Source organism: Schistocerca cancellata, chromosome 3, assembly GCF_023864275.1.
Source record: "Schistocerca cancellata isolate TAMUIC-IGC-003103 chromosome 3, iqSchCanc2.1, whole genome shotgun sequence".
Taxonomy (NCBI): Eukaryota; Metazoa; Arthropoda; class Insecta; order Orthoptera; family Acrididae; genus Schistocerca; species Schistocerca cancellata.
The window spans coordinates 943,805,361-943,825,057 of NC_064628.1; the positions used below are offsets into that span (position 1 = coordinate 943,805,361).

The following is a 19,697-nucleotide window of genomic DNA, read 5'->3' on the forward strand; positions in this document are numbered from 1 at the left end:
TTCCATTTTTAAAAAAAACGTAGGTTTGTGTTAAAGAACATACATCCGTGCATTTTTTTATGGTTTGTATTAACCAATTACACTAGCCCCTCTCCTCACATTCGGTCTGTGGATTCGATTCGTCAGTATTCGATGTGGTTTACGAAATATATCCAGCGGTAACGTTAGGTGACTCACCCTGTATATATACAGGATGTTACAAAAAGGTCCGGCCAAGCTTTCAGGAAACATTCCTCACACACAAATAAAGAAAAGATGTTATGTGGACATGTGTCCGGAAACGCTTAATTTCCATGTTAGAGCTCATTTTAGTTTCGTCAGTATGTACTGTACTTCCTCGATTCACCGCCAGTTGGCCCAATTGGAGGAAGGTAATGTTGACTTCGGTGCTTGTGTTGACATGCGACTCATTGCTCTACAGTACTAGCATCAAGCACATCAGTAAGTAGCATCAACGGGTTAGTGTTCACTCCGAACGTGGTTTTGCAGTCAGTGCAATGTTTACAAATGCGGAGTTGGCAGATGCCCATTTGATGTATGGATTAGCACGGGGCAATAGCCGTGGCACGGTACGTTTGTATCGAGACAGATTTCCAGAACGAAGGTGTCCCGACAGGAAGACGTTCGAAGCAATTGCTCGGCGTCTTAGGGAGCACGGAACATTCCAGCCTATGACTCGCGACTGGGGAAGACCTAGAACGACGAGGACACCTGCAATGGACGAGGAAATTATTCCTACAGTTGACGATAACACTAGTGTCAGCGTCAGAGAAGTTGCTGCTGTACAAGGTAACGTTGACCACGTCACTGCATGGAGAGTAAGTGCTACGGTAGAATCAGTTGTTTCCGTACCATGTACAGCGTGTGCAGGCACTATCAGCAGCTGATGGGCCTCCACGGGTACACTTCTACTAATGGTTCATCCAACAATGTGTCAATCCTCATTTCAGTGCAAATGTTCTCTTTACGGATGAGGCTTCATTCCAACGTGATCAAATTGTAAATTTTCACAATTAACATGTGTTGACTGACGAGAATCCGCACGCAGTTGTGCAATCACGTCATCAACACAGAGTTTCTGTGAACATTTGGGCAGGCATTGTTGGTGATTTCTTGATTGGGCCCCACGTTCTTCCACCTACGCTCAATGGAGCACGTTATCATGATTTCATACGGGATACTCTACCTGTGCTGCTAGAACATGTGCCTCTACAAGTACGACACAACATGTGGTTCATGCACGATGGAGCTCCTGCACATTTCATTCGAAGTGTTAGTACGCATCTCAACAACAGATTCGGTGACCGATGGATTGGTAGTGGCGGACCAATTCCATGGCCTCCACGCTCTCCTGACCTCAACCCTCTTGACTTTCACTTATGGGGGCATTTGAAAGCTCTTGTCTACGCAATCCTGGTACCAAATGTAGAGACTCTTCGTGCTCGTTTTTTGGACGGCTGTGATACAATACGCCATTCTCCAGGGCTGCATCAGCGCATCAAGGATTCCATGCGACGGAGGGTGGATGCATGGATCCTCGCTAACGGAGGACATTTTGAACATTTCCTGTAACAAAGTGTTTGAAGTCACACTGGTACGTTCTGTTGGGTAGAGAGAGGGACAGGAGGAGGTGGAGAGAGATAGGGGATTGTCAGAGAGAGGGGAGGGAGGAGTGTATGGGTAAAAAAAGGGATAGGGTGAGACGGGTGTGGACAGGGGAGAGAAGGAGATTAGGATGTTTATCCCATTCCCATACATATTACAAGCCTGTGCTTTCTCTTTTATTTCCTTTCTGTGTAAGCAGACTGAGCCAAAGTAAGGGAAGGCCAAGTACCGCTAGCAGACATTTAAAATTTCGCATGTTACAGGCCACTAATTCCAAGGTACCGTTCACTTTTAGTGTTTACATGGATATTAATTAATGGTGATTATCATTTTAATCCTCTGGCATATGTTTCAGCATGTCAACCCTTTGGCAAACTTTTTCAACACATTGTGAAATACCGGTCAACTTGATATTTCCTCAGACCTTGTTTGGGGTCCACATTGAGAGAAAAATGTATAATTTCATTTTCAAATTGGGGTCTATATCACACATTCTAATTTTCCCTTCTAAGATGCATACTTCTACACACCATGCTTTTAAGAAAGTATAAAATTATATCAACCATCAAAATTGGTTTTAACTAATCTCAGAAACTCATCTCTAGATAGTGTCGGAAGTTCCATACGGCTTTTCGCGGATGATGCTATCCTATACAGCGAAGTTGCAGCATTATAAAATTGTAGTGAAATGCAGGATGATCTGCAGCGGATAGGCACTTGGTACAGAGAGTTGCAACTGACCTTTGACGTAGACAAATGTAATGTATTGCGAATACATAGAAAGAACGATCCTTTATTGTATGATTATATGATAGCAGAACAAACACTGGTAGCAGTTACTTCTGTAAAATATCTGGGAGTATGCGTACGGAACGATTTGAAGTGGAATTATCAAATGAAATTAATTGTTGGTAAGGCGGGTGCCAGGTTGAGATTCATTGGGAGATTCCTTAGAAAATGTAGTCCATCAACAAAGGAGGTGACTTACAAAACACTCGTTCGACCTATAATTGAGTATTGCTCATCAGTGTGGGATCCGTACCAGGTCGGGTTGACAGAGGGGATAGAGAAGATCCAAAGAAGAGCGGCGCGTTTCGTCACAGGGTTATTTGGTAAGCGTGATAGCGTTACGGAGATGTTTAGCAAACTCAAGTGGCAGACTCTGCAAGAGATACGCTCTGCATCGCGGTGTATCTTGCTGTCCAGATTTCGAGAGGATGCGTTTCTGGATGACGTATCGAATATATTGATTCACGAATGTAAAATCAGAGAGATTCGAGCGCGCACGGAGGCTTTCCGGCAGTCGTTCTTCCCGCGAATCATACGCGACTGGAACAGGAAAGGGAGGTAATGAGAGTGGCACGTAAAGTGCCCTCCGCCAGACACCGTTGGGTGGCTTGCGGATTATAAACGTAGATGTAGATGCTTTTTGTGCTGATGTTTGTGCATATGTATTGAATCTTCTTCTTCTCATTTATATCTTTTGAGTAATTCGTCTGGAAGCTTCGGTTAACATCATTTTCTGTACAAAATTCCATTAAATTTTGCCATAACCTAAACAACACATTGGTCACATGATTATCAATACCTCCTATTTAATAAATGTCATAATTAAGCTACTACATGAGAAAAGTTCAATGAGACTGCAATGAGACAATCTCCAAAGCAAATGGCAGAAATATTTTGCAAATGTTAGAAGTTTGTGATACATATTATAACTACATTGTGTCTCCACAAATAATTTCCAAGTTTCTTAGAACCAAGTACTACTGCAAAGCTTCTTTTGCCAAAAAATTCATATCACTTGTTCAAGGCCCTATCCATAAACGCAATTATTTTATATATCCGTCTATATAAAAGCATAGTTTTTCCTAACAAAACTATTGAAGTTAGGGTTACTGAAAGGCTTCCCATTTACAAACCTCCCGTAAAACCACACAATCCTTAAACCAGTCTGCACTTTTTCCGTTTCTCAGGTGCTGGACAACTGTTACTAACTTTTAATTTTTCAGGATCCTTACCAGTTCCACGAGTAGTTAGGATATATGCTAAATTTATTTTTTCCTTTTTGAGAAACACTATTTTCTTCGTTTTAATGCCATAGTTCCTGCTTCAACAGCTTTAAAAATTATATTCTATATTTTACAGTGTTCAGACCAAGTCAACATAGTAGTTACAACATCATCTATGGTCCAAGAACGATATGTAAGGCACGTGTTACTACAGGAAGACGTACTTAAGCTGAATGGCATAGCTTGGTAATGATAACACTTGAATGCAAACAAAAATCTGTATATTTAGAAGATATCAGTACTTGTGGTATTGCCTAGTGTACCACTGTCAAGTGTAGGTCATAGTGCTTGTTATTAAGTTTTCGTAACTTTATTTAGCACCCATGTGTTTATCACACCTCTACCTACTCTGTTCACGTTGTTTTTATGCCAAACCGGTTATTTTCACTACGTCGTGACAAGCCAGCCCCATAATGATGCGCTCTGCAGTTATGCCACGGTCAGTACTGCGTGTCGAAACTTGGAAAGACATTATACACTGGTGTGTTTCATTGTTCTGTATGCCTTGTAGCTTTCGCACAGGCATCTTCTGTAGCCCCAGAGATATTACTGAATAATCCTCTTTATAATCAACGGTTATATTGCAACAGAAGTTTCCACAACCTTTCTGGAGATAACAAGGAGCACTTTGACTGTAGACAAACCAGTTTGTGTGATCAATTTTGGCTCTAGTGGTCCATTACGAACACCTGTACCAACCACTTCTGATGACTTCAGGAGGATCAGACTAGGTGACAGTTGAGCAGCAACACTTCTACCATCTGGTTGATAGCAAGGAGGACCCGAACATGTTACAGAGAGCTACATGGAGCAACAGGGTACTAAATGGTACCCAGAAACAGACCTTGATTTCACAGATATACAAAAACGTCTTCATAATCGATATCATTCACATTCTCTCACCAGAACTATTTTCTTAGTTTTAAATGCTTATACCTTTATTACCTTTTGATATTAAATCCATATCCACTCACAATGGGCCACATTCAGCTGGTATGTAACTTTATGAGGACTTTATAAAGGTAGTTAAGTTGCAAAAGATGTGAATGCGTCAGGTTGATGCTTGTTTGGTTATCTTGAAAGGGTCCTGTAGCCACCTTTCATTGGTCTGGTAGCCCATTTTCACTAGCATTTCTCTTTCTTTTCCTTGTTTATCTTTTCTTATAACTCTCATGGTGGTGTGATTGAATGAATGTGGTTGCGTAGTCTGATGCAGAAAGTCTGCGATAGTCATACAGATTCAGTAGCAGTTGTACAGAATAGCCAACTCTCGTAGTGGTCAAGCAGGCAAAGAGGTTTGCGCTACTTGTGAGGAACCCATCTGCGTTAGGTTGGTGGCGTAAATGGCATCTTTGGGTTTTCCGGGCCACGCAGAGATTGGAAGAGGCTGGAGAAGAAAAAGGGAGGCAGTCTGCCGCCGGTACGGGAAGCGTCCACAGCTGTGCTCCAGTCGAAGAAGGCTGAGTTAGGCTGACCGCGTGGCGCGTTGTTACTTGGCGAGGGGAGAGCTGTTAGCTTTTGGTCTCGCTTTTCAACTCTGAAAGATTGCTTTGCCTTGTCGCAGCAAGGAATGCAAAACTTTGGCAGATTTTTCTTTTAGCAAATTTCTGTAGCAGACTTCGGTCCGCCGGAAGAGCGCCACGCAAAGGTGTCGATAAGAAGTGAGCACTCGCTTCTGTATGAATATCTGTTTGCTTTCAGCTGTGCCTGTATAAGCTTTTATTTTCCTAAATATTAATAGCTTCGCCTTCTCGTAAAATTTCCTTGCTTTATGTATCTTTCGTCCGTGGGGAGCCAACCACGTGGTTGAACAGAGTTTGTTGGGCTACCGTCATTACTAACTGTCCGAGCTCATGTTTGTTTTAAAGAATGTCAACTGTTCATGATTGTGTGATGTGATATTATTGCAACTTGGCCACGATACCTAGAAATTGCGTCTCCATAAACCACGTGGGGACGCGTGTGTACTGCGAAACGTGTACTGTTTCACGAGTTATTGCGATCATTTATCAGGCAACAGCAGTTGTATGAATGATTCACATCAATGATTTTAGGTGTAGATTATAACGGTGAATGTATCGATGCTTTTCTTTAATGTTTTAGGTATTAATGTTATCAGGAATTGTGTACATGCCTCACAATCATGTCTTGGGAATAAATGATTTTATCCACAATTTTCTCTTGTGTTCCGAGGTTACGTTTTTGCACCTAAGCCACCCACCTCGTAGCTTTCCCGTTAGCACATCCAACGCGTTTCCCCTTTTATCTTAAAGCAAATGCTTTAGATTAAGTTTGATTTTCAGGTGTGTTGCTGGGAGCTGATTTTCTGCACAGTGTTCATGCATGTTCTATTTTATTTTAAATGTTTGATTCTCGTGAACAGTGCATGGTCAATACTATTAAATGCATCGCATCCCCTATGAGCGACATAACAACGTATGCATTTTTAGGAGTTGTGATCAAAGTAATTTATTTTCCGATTCGGCTAAACCTTTAATTCGTTGTATGTTTAGAATCGGTGGCGACCTTAATCTTCTCACGATAATTTCACAATCAGTAACCATTTCCATTCCCAATAATACCGTAATAACCCGTAGAAACAGGTTAGTTACAATGTAATGGCTAGTTTGTCACTGTGCGCCATCTCTTTACATCCGCTTAGCGTATGTTTTCATTTCTGCACATGATGTAAATTCAGCATCCGTAATAGCATTATTATTTATCGTTGTCAATATTTTTGTGTTGCTATTGACACATGCTCCACCACCTGTGTTTCTACATACCTCCTGCTATCCCTTTGTATTCTGTTTTCTGTAGAGTTTTTGCCTCACCTGCTCTTTCTACTCTCTGTTCATTTTTTACATATTGCCCACTCCGCTATACCACCACGTTCTATAACCAGCACCCTCAATTTTGTTCTCTATCTGCCCATGTATTATTAATATTTTCGTTAACATCATGTTTCAAATGGTTCCAGTTTCTTCATCTTCATTTTCCCTCTGATTAATATTATATCACCATGCAGTTCTGAACTACAGACGTAAACGACCTGGAAACTTTTCCCCGTTCAAAGTTTATGTTTGGTTGTTGTTGTGGATTGGCAAGACAGCCAACCCACTATGAGGAAGCCGAAAGGCACGCGTTTAAGCTCACGCAGGCTGGCGTGAGGTCTGGAACAGGACAAGGTAATTATACTAGCAAAAAAAGTACGTACTGCTGGAATACTTTACTTTAATCCATAAATGGTGAACGTCGCTCTTGACGGTACATTAAGCACAGTATCAATAGTAACTGGTAATGGCGCCTTGCTAGGTCGTAGCAAATGACATAGCTGAAGGCTATGCTAAATATCGTCTCGGCAAATGAGAGCGTAATTTGTCAGTGAACCATCGCTATCAAAGTCGGCTGTCTAACTGGGGCGAGTGCTGGGAAGTGTCTCTAGACCTGCCGTGTGGCGGCGCTCGGTCTGCAATCACTGATAGTGGTGACACGCGGGTCCGACGTATACTAACGGACTGCGGCCGATTTAAAGGCTACCACCTAGCAAGTGTGGTGTCTGGCGGTGACACCACAGTTGTGGCAGAGCTGTTGCGCTCAGTTACGGCTTCATTTTCTTACATCAATGTACCTCTGATATTTTATTTGTTAGGCCAATTTTTTATAATGCTGCTTCCTAGGCAGACAAAGTGATTCCGTTGTTCTGCTACACTGCCAGTGCTACCCAGTGGGTTTTCCTGCTGCAGCTCTGCCCAGCTGAGTGAGTGTGCTCTCTGTCGCAGGTGATCCAGGGATTCCAGGGAGAGAAGGGCCACCCGGTCCTCCAGGCCCGACGCCGGAGCTGCCCATCCTCAACGAGGTTGCTCCAGGTAAGTGTGTTCACTTTGTTTGTCACCCCTGCGAACCCGCTCCTGTGCACTTATCCAGTCCAAAATCATTGGTGCTCTCAGGCATAGGTGGATCGGGTACAGCCGTTTGGACGGCTGCGCTACTTAATGGATATCAAAATCAGTGAGGCATTTTCCACTTACGCTATTATGTATTTACGCTTTTTCTTTGTTTCACAACTAATTTATGGTTTTCGAAAACATTAACCGGTGTTCGGGTGTGTAGAGAAGCACACTACACCACCGCTAAGGGGCAGGAACAGAATGGTGTGAAAGGAAATTCGTGCCATCCTGTGATGTGGTGACGAGCATGTTCATCACTGACACTTCAGTGAATAAAATGTCGAAGGGTTCCCGTAAGATATCCTAGTTCTGCTGCAACCTCGGTACCACTTGCATAGGGTACCATACGCATAAAAATGGCATTCTATTCACACTAAGAGATGACAATCGTTTTACATTATACATTTAACTGTTGTTAATGTTTTGACAGTTAGCTGGTGCACCTAATGCGTCAACGTGCCCTGACCGAAGAACAGAAGTGAGGGTGCTGTGACTTCTCTCTCTCTCTCTCTCTCTCTCTCTCTGTGTGTGTGTGTGTGTGTGTGTGTGTGTGTGTGTGTGTGTATTGGTGGGGGCGGGGGTGGAGGCGGGGAGAGGGTACGTTCGTGTGCGTATACCGAAGGAAGAGAACTAGTAAAGAAAAAATTATTAAAATGTGTATCAAAATAGAAAATTCGAGTATTTTAAAATTTCCATTGGCATCCGGACGATATACGTAATCCTACATGTCAGTGTGGAAACTTGAAATAGAATTGCTAATTTGGTTTTGACTAGCCGTGATCAGAGTACCAATAAAATTGTGAGATTCTGTTTAGTATTTCAGTTTCGTAGGTTGATAAATGAACCTGATTCATCTTTAAAATGACTATAGTTTTTGATTTCTTTCAGAATTTACTTCTCTTTCCTTGCATTATGGAGGATTTATCGAAAATGTTTACGGACATCAGTGTGTTGTGTATGAGACGCATCGCGACTGTACGTCTATTATTTTCGTTAGCTGTAACGATTTCTTTCAGTAGAATGCAATAATTCTTGTCCGATGCATATTATCTCATAATCGTCTCTTACTGTCATTGTCTTACTGTAATTCCTTTCTCAATCTTCTGAAGCATTAGTCAATCAAGAAGTCTCTACCGATGATGTCTTAACGATCTCTTCTTTCTTTCTAAAATACCCTGTCTTTTTCCGGCCAACCCTTGGTAATACTTGCCCGTAATTGGCTCTTTCCCTCCAGCTTGTCTTCGCCATCTTCCTCCGTATCCACATCTCACTAACATTATTTCACCTTCTTCCACATAACTGCTTTTTGTGTTACTAAGGAAGAAGTAAGAGTGACGACCCTTTCACATGCTGAAACGTACATCTCGATATTGTACTGGATTACTGCTTCCTTTTTCATACAATGACGTGCAGTAGTCACATGAGATTGCTGAGGCATAAGTGATTCGTCTTTCAGCGATTCAGATATCGAAGAACCCGAGGAAGTAATTCAACGTGCCCTTGGATATGATAAGGAAAAGTGTGGCGTAGACTGTCAAGACCTCTTTCCAATCATACGACGCAGAATAGGGGCTATAGAAATATATTTTTTTATCTTAGTGGTATGTATATCTTCAGCTTCTTCGCTGTGTATCACAAGGTCAGGGGAACGGAGGAAAACCCTTCCACAACGACTTCAGGGCAAGACCCGCAAAGTAAGAGCTGCGCATTGCACAGCTACCTGAATACTCTGCTCGCAAGCGACCATCGGTGACTAAGCCTCTGAGACTTCCGGCAAAAACATGAGCTCATTTCCCGATGAACATAACCCCAACTGAGAAAGAAAAGGCACAAAAAGCTGTGTTGTGTGTTACTAAAGAGGAAAAGAAGTGAAGGTGCACTCCATGTAAAAAGTGTGGTCTTCTCTACATTTAAGAGCTCCATCCAAAAATCATACTATGTCACATGTAAAACAATCATACTAGCTGACATATATTGAGTCTGATTTCGCAGCAACCAGTGGAGAAGTTAAGTATAATGTCATTTGGTTAAGCAGAGATCGTAGTGAGACATTAATGTTTGCTTTTTGTTGTAAAATTTCCCGAATCAGATAATGTGTCATGCTTTGAACAAGGTAACAATATGGTTTTTCCATGATAGTATAAAGCCCTTCACCTATAACCATTTATGTTAATTGCTAATTTAGTCATTATACATCAGTCATCTGAAAAAGTAGAGCATCTATCTATGAAAAAAACCTAGAACAACTACGTTGTATCTTAAGTAAAAATATGACTCATAATTTCTTCAGTCCTACGGAGCCATTTATCAAATTTTAAAATGGACAATATCAAGTCTCTAAGCACAGCTGACCTCAGAAGTAGTTTTAAGATACTCACTGTGCAGCACAAATAAAAGGTCAAGTTTATAAGCCCTCGGAAGTGACTCCCGTTGAGATGTTTCAAAATTGTCTCAAAGGAAGGCACCGTCGTGTGTAATGAAGCAAAAGCGTTGCATCCTGCGACGTCACCCTTGTTCTCGGACACGCCTAGACAGCGGGTGTCGACACATGCGAGAAAAAGGCCAGAGCTCAGAGGTTCATATGAAGTGTACGGTGGGTTAATGGCGCCCAACATTGCCGTAGACGACTGAGACGTTGGGAAAGTGGTCGAACCCGCCTCTTGTCCACATTTCACTCCGTCTTTTGACAATGGAAGTCAGTACCACGATGTCCAGCGTCGATTTCCACCTGCCTCACGTTCTAAACCGACAGTTCGCAATATGATGAGCAGCTAGAATATGTTTACGACAACGCTCGTCACCGCTGACATCGACCCAGACGAGTCATCCCTTCCCTAAGCACATTGCGGTGCCACAAACACATTAATCACGATATGATCCCTTTACGCATCGTGCGACCGCAGGTTTTACCGTGGAATACGGGAAAAAGCCACTCAGTACCGTTCAAAACCGTTCAACGAAACCCGAAAGTAATCCAGTGCAGCAAAGAGTGTTTATTCACTTTCAGCCCTCTTCTTCGTGCCCTCCTGTGGTGTTCAAGTGGTCGAAACGCCTCTGAGCACTACGGGACTTAACCACTGAGGTCATCAGTCCCCTAGAACTTAGAACTACTTAAACCTAACTATCCTAAGGACATCACACACATCCATGCCCGAGGCAGGATTCGAACCTGCGACCGTATCGGTCGCGCGGTTCCAGACTGAAGCTCCAAGGACCCCTCGGCCACACCGACCGGCCGTGGAAACACATTACGTTTTTAAAGAAAATACACATAAAGATAACGAGCTTCCTCTATATCTACGGTCTCGTCTGATTTAGACAACAGTTGAAGCTAAGACTACATGGATCAAAGTTAAATACACTCACACATTCTTTCTCTGTTTCCCACACAATGAGGTAAGCTGTGGATACGGTATATGCGCAGCAATCGCTGACACAGTGTATCTGAGGCGGAATAAGGGGAACCAGCCGGAATTCGCCGAGGTAGATGGAAAACCGCCTGAAAAACCATCCACAGGCTGGCCGGCACACCGGACCTCGACACTAATCCACCAGGCGGATTCGTGTCGGGGACCGGCACGCTTTCTCGCTCGGGGAGCACCGCGTTACACTGCGCGGCTAGCCGGGCAGGCTTACAGAGTAGACCATACTCCAATACAGGTCAGTATTGAACAGGTTCTTGCGTTGGTGTGTCGTAAGAGTGTCGATATCTCCGCAGGGCCGCTTACTCTAGTAGATGGCTAGACTGTGATAAGAGTGTGATATGAAAAACATCAGAAGCATTGATATGGAACGTGTTGCTAATTTTGTGTTCGCCTTTCACGCCGATGTCGGAAAGGTATCCAGGTCACGACATGCAGACCTTCTCCATTCGCAGCAGCGACGATAGGTACCTTTCTGTCACTGCATCAGTAACGGCTTCCAGTTTTGTACGGGAAACTTTTGCAATACGACCCAACAATATGTTACTGTGAAACTTCCTGGCAGATTAAAACTGTGTGCCCGACCGAGACTCGAACTCGGGACCTTTGCCTTTCGCGGGCAAGTGCTCTACCAACTGAGCTACCGAAGCACGACTCACGCCCGGTACTCACAGCTTTACTTCTGCCAGTACCTCGTCTCCTACCTTCCAAACTTTACAGAAGCTCTCCTGCGAAACTTGCAGAACTAGCACTCCTGAAAGAAAGGATATTGCGGAGACATGGCTTAGCCACAGCCTGGGGGATGTTTCCAGAATGAGATTTTCACTCTGCAGCGGAGTGTGCGCTGATATGAAACTTCCTGGCAGATTAAAACTGTGTGCCCGACCGAGACTCGAACTCGGGACCTTTCCCTTTCGCGGGCAAGTGCTTGCCCACGAAAGGCAAAGGTCCCGAGTTCGAGTCTCGGTCGGGCACACAGTTTTAATCTGCCAGGAAGTTTCATATCAGCGCACACTCCGCTGCAGAGTGAAAATCTCATTCTGGAATATGTTACTGTGTTCTGAGACTACTGTATACTTGCACTGTAGCCGATGTGCAAAGTCTGTGCACGCAGTCGTTTACTGGCAGCATTAGTTTGAAGTGCTTCCTATGGCATAGTGGTTACGAAGTGAGATTCGGGTAGTTTTGCTGTACAACTTCGCGCGAGGTTTAAACATAGACCAGTGATTTGAAGAAATGACTCTTGCACTCAGTGATATGAGTCCAAATCGTACAAATATTTTCAAGGGGTACAGAGAATACCAAAGAGGAAATTTTGCTCTGGAAGGCGCTGAGAGGACGAGAAAGCTACGATCATCAGTTACGGAGGAAAATATTGATGCTAGACAAATATAGGCGAGTGAACTATAAGCATATAAGGGATGCCTCATGGCTAAAAGCACCAGCAATTAGTTCGATTGTGTATGGTCCTTTGCAAGTAAAGAAACTTTGTTGTCTCTGTGTGATCCATAGACTGACGGAAGAGCAGATGATGCGACGTGTGACTTTGTGCAGGGAGATGTTAAAGAAGTTTTGTAAAGGACAGTCTCAGTATGTCAATAACACAATGACAGGTGGCGAAACTTGGCTGTACATCATGACGTGCCCACTAAGGCTCAAAACGAAGTTTGGATCTTTGAGGGTGACAACACACCTGTAGGTGTCAGGAAATCCCAATCAGTAAAGAAGAAAAGATAGGTGTTTTTTTTTTATCGTGTGAAATCGTGGAGCTTGTGATTTTAGACACACAGAAGACAGTCACAGCTAAATGGTAGACCGAGCAGTGCGTCCCCATCGTCATCCAACCTTTGAGGAACCTGCGACCGAAGCCAAGAACGGACAGTTGTTTCCTCCATCTGGACAACGCTCCAACTCACCGGGCCAAAACGTGCGCCAAATATTTGCGGGGTAGAGGACTGAAACTTTCCGAGTACACTCCTGACGGTCCAGTCCTTTCTCTTTGTGACTCGGCACTGTTCCCGCGCGTGAAAATGAAGCTGAAGGAAGTGATGAGAACCTCCTGAGCGCTTGGGACAACGTGTGTGCCTCACTCCCTACAGAAACTTGGGAGAATTGGTTTAAGGAATGGAGAGGTGTATTCAATATGGCGGAAATTACTTGGAGACAATAAATTAAATAAAGCTCTGTTGCAAAAGTTTCCTAGTACCCTTTGTATTTCATGATAGTCCCATCGCAACATCAGTTTGTCGGAGATGATAAGAGTGAAGATGTAGAGAAGACATGGAAACTGAAAGAGAATTAAAGAGTGCAAATTTTTTGTCTTCACCATTTAAGGTACATGTACCTTGGCGCCGGTGCATACTCCTGCTACTTACATCGGAGAGAAATGACACATTAACCTTCCTGCGACTGTCAGAAGTAAAAAGACACACAGCAGGACCGCTTACAGGCATATCTTGTGAAATTAAAGGTGCCTCTCCAACTAGTGCTTCATTCTTCTTGTGTACCAAGATAGTCAAATATAAAAATCCTTCTTTTATTTTATACGAGAGAGCAACGTGTGTATATCAAATTTTGTTATTATATGTTTTCAGTTTCATTGTGTCTCGAAGATACTCAGATATGGAAGTCACTCTTTCACTTTACACGAGACAGTAACGAGTGTTTATGACATTTCGTTACTGTATGTGATTGCGTAAACACTAATTTCCCAGACTATGCTTGCCAATAATTGAAGAATTCTTGTTACATTCTATTTTTTTCTACAATAGACGTGACAAAATTCCTTTGCTGTAAGTATTGTACTTATGTGAACATTGTACGGAAATCTTAAACAATTTACATTGCGATTTCCTCCATGTATCGTTTTCTACAGGGTGGCCGAACTAAAATATATTTCACGCAGCTTACGCTTATATCAGGCGCAACAACACCGAATTATGTAAGCTGTGCTGCCTACCTAAAGCTTCGTGAAATTTTTTTTGCAAGTCAGTTTTATTTTGCCCATCCTCTATCTGTAGCAAGCTGTTGGCAGTGTGGTTCTATAAAGCAAGCCAAAGACAAAGGTCATTGTTGTATATTTTGTTGTAAGAATGTCGACGACACTTACTCGTATACAACTAAGAGTGTTGGCGGTGTTCCAGCTCCAGGACAGAAGGGCGATCGAGGAGAGCCTGGACCAAAGGGCGAGCCTGGAGAGCCCGGTCCCAAAGGCGACAGGGGCGATCCCGGGCGACCTGGAGTTCCAGGGGAGGACGGCGGTCCAGGACCGCAGGTAAGTTCAGGGCAAACTCATCCTGCAAACAAACAACCAGTTAAAATACTGCGGCTTCTTCACTCTGCGCATAGAAATCTTTATCAGCAACATGATCCAGACGTGACTGAGCTTCCAGAAATGAGAAACTACTTAGTGGAAGTAGCTATTGCGTCAACAGGACGCGATCCATTCTCAGAGTTGTAGAACTTCTGCACTTGGGGCATCATTTTGTGTTACTTAGAGTGATGGGCCGAAAAATTATGACTACCTGTTTAGTAGCTTGTTGGTCCACCTTTGGAATACGATACAGGAGCGATTCTGCGTGGCATGGATTGATTCCGCTAATCCTTGGCAGGTTAGGTTCTTCCGCTGTCGATCCCCGTGTTCTACAACGTGTCCTGAACGGTGTGTTCCTAAACGCTTGTACTGCACGACCACTGTACCCGGTCGTCTGATTTGCCGCAGAACGCCGTCTATACTGGTTTACAGACTGGCCAAGCCCTCGACCTTCACGTGTTGTGACGTCCGCCACATTCACGTCTGCTGGTGGTTTCACCGTCCTCCCTCCGGTGCCCCCAACAGTAGCACACGAGTAGCCGACGTCCTTCGCCGTTTCCGAGACGCCCCTTGATAGACACTGGGCCGTAACAACCTACCCTTTGCGGAAGCGAACTGCGGCAGTGGATCCCCCGTATTGTCTCTGTACTGATTCTCCACTCATACCTGATTCCCTCACATACATTCCTTGCCGCGTCATGTCCAGTCTCCTTGTGTGGTGTCATCGCGGCGCTTCGGCACATCAGTGTGTCCATACATTTGTCTTCCTAAGACAAATAAGGGCAACTAAACCATTATTTTCATCTACCCAGGCTTATGTCACTGTCGCAATTTTGTTACAATCAAATGTGGCCCTAGGAACTGCCTGTACACACCTTTTGTCAGTTCACCACACACGGAAGGCTTCAACAGCGTCCGAAAGTCGATGACTATGGTTTGTAGCTCATGACACCCTGGGGCTCTGCATTTAAACCGTTTTACACGTGGTGAACGTAGTATCTGAAATTTCTCTGATATCTTGGGAACTCAATTACTAAATTGTGATAGTCGACAGTCACGTCATTTCCAATCACACTAAAGTCTTATCGTATTTCTTTCCGAGCTTTCTTCTTGGCAGCAGTTCTATGTTCGGTGTTATGTATGGACACGTGAAACGAGGTGATTCGAGCTGAAGGGACTAAACTCACTACCCAGATATTCCTACTTAATTTCTCCACAATTTTCCAATACTGCTGTGATCACTTTCAGCACGCCTCTTCCGACTCCTGACCTTGCTATAGCATGGAAGCCAATGCCTCACATCGCTGATAATAACGAGATGACAATAGCACTTTAATGATTTAAACCTTGGTTGTAGACCTAACCATTGGAAGACATGTGCAATCGATCTACTCTCTTCTGTGGTTTTTGTTGTATTATTAACGTACACCCAATGAAAGTTAATTCAAATGTTACGCTGAAGTAACCTGATTGTACTTCGTATGAAAATTTCATTGGAACTCGCAACAGCTGTGTATAAAAATATTTATTACTGGTCAGATTAAAGTATTTCGCACATTCGTTTTAGATCTTCCTAGCGTACAAGTCACAGAAAGGAACTTGCCACCCTTCTTCCAGCGGTGTACCGTAGGTCTCTAGAAGAGCGTAGCGTTCCAAAGGATTGGAAAAGGCACAGGTCACCCCGTTTTCAAGAAGGGACATCGAAAAGATGTACAGAACTATAGACCTATATCTCTAACGTCGATCAGTTGTAGAATTTTGGAACACGTATTATGTTCGAGTATAATGACTTTTCTGGAGACTAGAAATCAACTCTGTAGGAATCAGCATGGTTTTCCAAAAAGACGATCGTGTGAAACCCAGCTTGCACTATTCGTCCACGAGACTGAGAGGGCCATAGACACGGGTTGCCAGGTAGATGCCGTGTTTCTTGACTTTCGCAAGGCGTTCGATACAGTTCCCCACAGTCGTTTAATGAACAAAGTAAGAGCATATTGACTATCAAACCAATTGTGTGATTGGATTGAAGAGTTCCTGGATAACAGAACGCAGCATGTCATTCTCAATGGAGAGAAGTCTTTCGAAGTAAGAGTGATTTCAGGTGTGCCCCAGGGGAGTGTCGTAGGACCGTTGCTATTCACAATATACATAAATGACCTTGTGGATAACATCGGAAGTTCACTGAGGCGTTTTGCGGATGATGCTGTAGTAATCGAGAGATTGTAACAATGGAAAATTGTACTGAAATGCAGGATGATCTGCAACGAATTGACATGGTGCAGGGAATGGCAATTGAATCTGAACGTATACAAGTGTAATGTGTTGCGAATACATAGAAAGAAAGATCCTTTATCATTTAGCTACAATATAGCAGGTTAGCAGCTGGAAGCGGATAATTCCATTAATTATCTGAGAGTAGGCATTAGAAGTAATTAAAATGGAATGATCATATAAAATTAATCGTCGGTAAAGCAGATGCCAGACTGAGATTCATTGGAAGAATCCTAAGGAAATACAATCCGAAAACAAAGGAAGTAAGTTACGGTGCACTTGTTCGCCCACTGCTTGAATACTGCTCATCAGTGTGGGTTCCCTACCAGATATGGTTGATAGAGGAGATAGAGAATATCCAACGGAGAGCAGCGCGCTTCGTTGCAGGATAATTTAGTAATCGCGAAGGCATTACGTGGATGATAGATAAACTCCAGTGGAGGACTCTGCAAGAGAGTCACTCAGTAGCTCGGTACGGGCTTTTGTTGAAGTTTCGGGAACATGGCTTCACCGAGGAGTCAAGCAGTATATTGCTCCCTCCTACGTATATCTCGTAAAGAGACCATGAGGATCAAATCAGAGAGATTAGAGCCCACACAGAGGGATACCGACAATCTATCTTTCCACGAACAGTACGAGTCTGGAACAGAAGGGAGAACAGATAGAGGTACTCAAAGTATCCTCCTCCACACACCGTCAGGTGGCTTGCGGAGTATGGATGTAGATGTAGATATAGATGTAGAAAGGGAAAAAACGGCAAGCGCCAGTAAAAAAAAAACGCTTCATAAATTTGAACTGTAGGCAAAGTTCAGACGCAGATGAAAGAAACCTACAGCGCCCCTTTAGCACGGATAACACCGACGACGCCGTAGATCGCTGGAGGAAGTTTGCAACACATTTGCACACGCAAGCCACGTAACTCCCGTAAATGCCGGGTAGGGGGTGCGATGATCACTGACGCCACGTTCAGCCACATCCCAGTTATGTTCGACTGGGTTCAGATCTGGAGAGTTGCGGGGCCTCAGACCACTCCAACTCACAAATGGCCTTGTGACCTGCAGCATTATACTGCTGAAGAATGCCACTGCCGTCAGGAAACATGATCGCCATGAAGGGGTGGACATGGTCTGCAGCCAGTGTACGGCACTCTTTGGTCGTCAAGGAGCCTTGCTCGAGCTGCTCTGGACCCGTGGATATCAACGTGAACGTTCCCCAGAGCGTAAGGGACCCGCCACCAACTTGTCTCTGTCCTGCAATACAGGTGTTCTCCTGGAAGACGACCGATGTGAGCCTTCCCACGGCATGACGAAAGTATCGGGATTCGTCAGACCATCCAACGCTGTGCAGTGCGCCACCGTCTAGTGCCGATGGTCACGAGCCCATTGCAGTAGTAGTAGCCAGTGTCGTGCTGCTAACACCAGACTTCCGCGACCGACATCTCTATTGAGGGGTGACAGCGCGACCCCAGAATGTCTGAACGTGGTTTCACCTTCGTTTCGTTATGTGTTGGAGAGCACCACAGCACTCCTCGAACACCTGACAATTCGTGCTGTTTCCGAAATTCTCGTGCCGACCCTCCGGGCCATCGCAATCTGCCCTCTATCAAACTCAGGTAGATGGTGCGTCTTCCCCATTCTCTACGCGGACAGCACGTTCACTGACACGACATGATCGGTGCGTGTGTCTGGCCGTAGCAGTCGTTCCTCGCCCGGTGTCGCTGCTATCGCAGGGACGGGCTTATATCGTTGGTACGTCGGTGCTTATTATGTCCTGGTTGATCAGTGTATCATGATATGACCGCTGACATGTTGATGTAGTAAGCCAGATGAAGATTTTATGTTTCAAAAGTGGCTCAAATTGTGATTTAGCCTATACATCTCTTTTGTATCGATCAGTTTTCGGAAAACATTAAATATCGTTTTCTTCTGGCTAAAAAATTCTTGCAATATAAGCTTCACGTTTTGAGGAGTCCAGACTTTTTGATATGTCCTGCATCATAAACGGAGTGGGAATACCTTACATTTTAGTAATGAGTTAACTGTGCAGAGATACCCTGCCGTTAACGTTTTTTTTCAAAGATAACGCTGTTATGTTCAACATATACACTCCTGGAAATGGCAAAAAGAACACATTGACACCGGTGTGTCAGACCCACCATACTTGCTCCGGACACTGCGAGAGGGCTGTACAAGCAATGATCACACGCACGGCACAGCGGACACACCAGGAACCGCGGTGTTGGCCGTCGAATGGCGCTAGCTGCGCAGCATTTGTGCACCGCCGCCGTCAGTGTCAGCCAGTTTGCCGTGGCATACGGAGCTCCATCGCAGTCTTTAACACTGCTAGCATGCCGCGACAGCGTGGACGTGAACCGTATGTGCAGTTGACGGACTTTGGGCGAGGGCGTATAGTGGGCATGCGGGAGGCCGGGTGGACGTACCGCCGAATTGCTCAACACGTGGGGCGTGAGGTCTCCACAGTACCGCGATGTTGTCGCCAGTGGTCGGCGGAAGGTGCACGTGCCCGTCGACCTGAGACCGGACCGCAGCGAGGCACGGATGCACGCCAAGACCGTAGGATCCTACGCAGTGCCGTAGGGGACCGCACCGCCACTTCCCAGCAAATTAGGGACACTGTTGCTCCTGGGGTATCGGCGAGGACCCTTCGCAACCGTCTCCATGAAGCTGGGCTACGGTCCCGCACACCGTTAGGCCGTCTTCCGCTCACGCCCCAACATCGTGCAGCCCGCCTCCAGTGGTGTCGCGACAGGCGTGAATGGAGGGACGAATGGAAACGTGTCGTCTTCAGCGATCAGAGTTGCTTCTGCCTTGGTGCCAATGATCGTCGTATGCGTGTTTGGCGCCGTGCAGGTGAGCGCCACAATCAGGACTGCATACGACCGAGGCACACAGGGCCAACACCCGGCATCATGGTGTGGGGAGCGATCTCCTACACTGGCCGTACACCACTGGTGATCGTCGAGGGGACACTGAATAGTGCACGGTACATCCAAACCGTCATCGAACCCATCGTTCTACCATTCCTAGACCGGCAAGGGAACTTGCTG

At 44.7% G+C, this 19,697-nt stretch overlaps 1 protein-coding gene across 1 annotated transcript in view; it reads left to right on the forward strand.

Annotated features, from left to right (window-relative positions):
- LOC126176670 (collagen alpha-1(I) chain-like) overlaps positions 1-19,697 on the forward strand; it is a gene marked incomplete at its 3' end in the record, with an annotated part of 308,515 nt that overhangs the window by 282,016 nt on the left and 6,802 nt on the right. The window contains exons 9-10 of the mRNA XM_049923829.1: positions 7,457-7,543; positions 14,190-14,320. Coding sequence (XP_049779786.1) covers positions 7,457-7,543; positions 14,190-14,320 — 218 coding nt within the window. The remainder of the gene's footprint in view (positions 1-7,456; positions 7,544-14,189; positions 14,321-19,697) is intronic.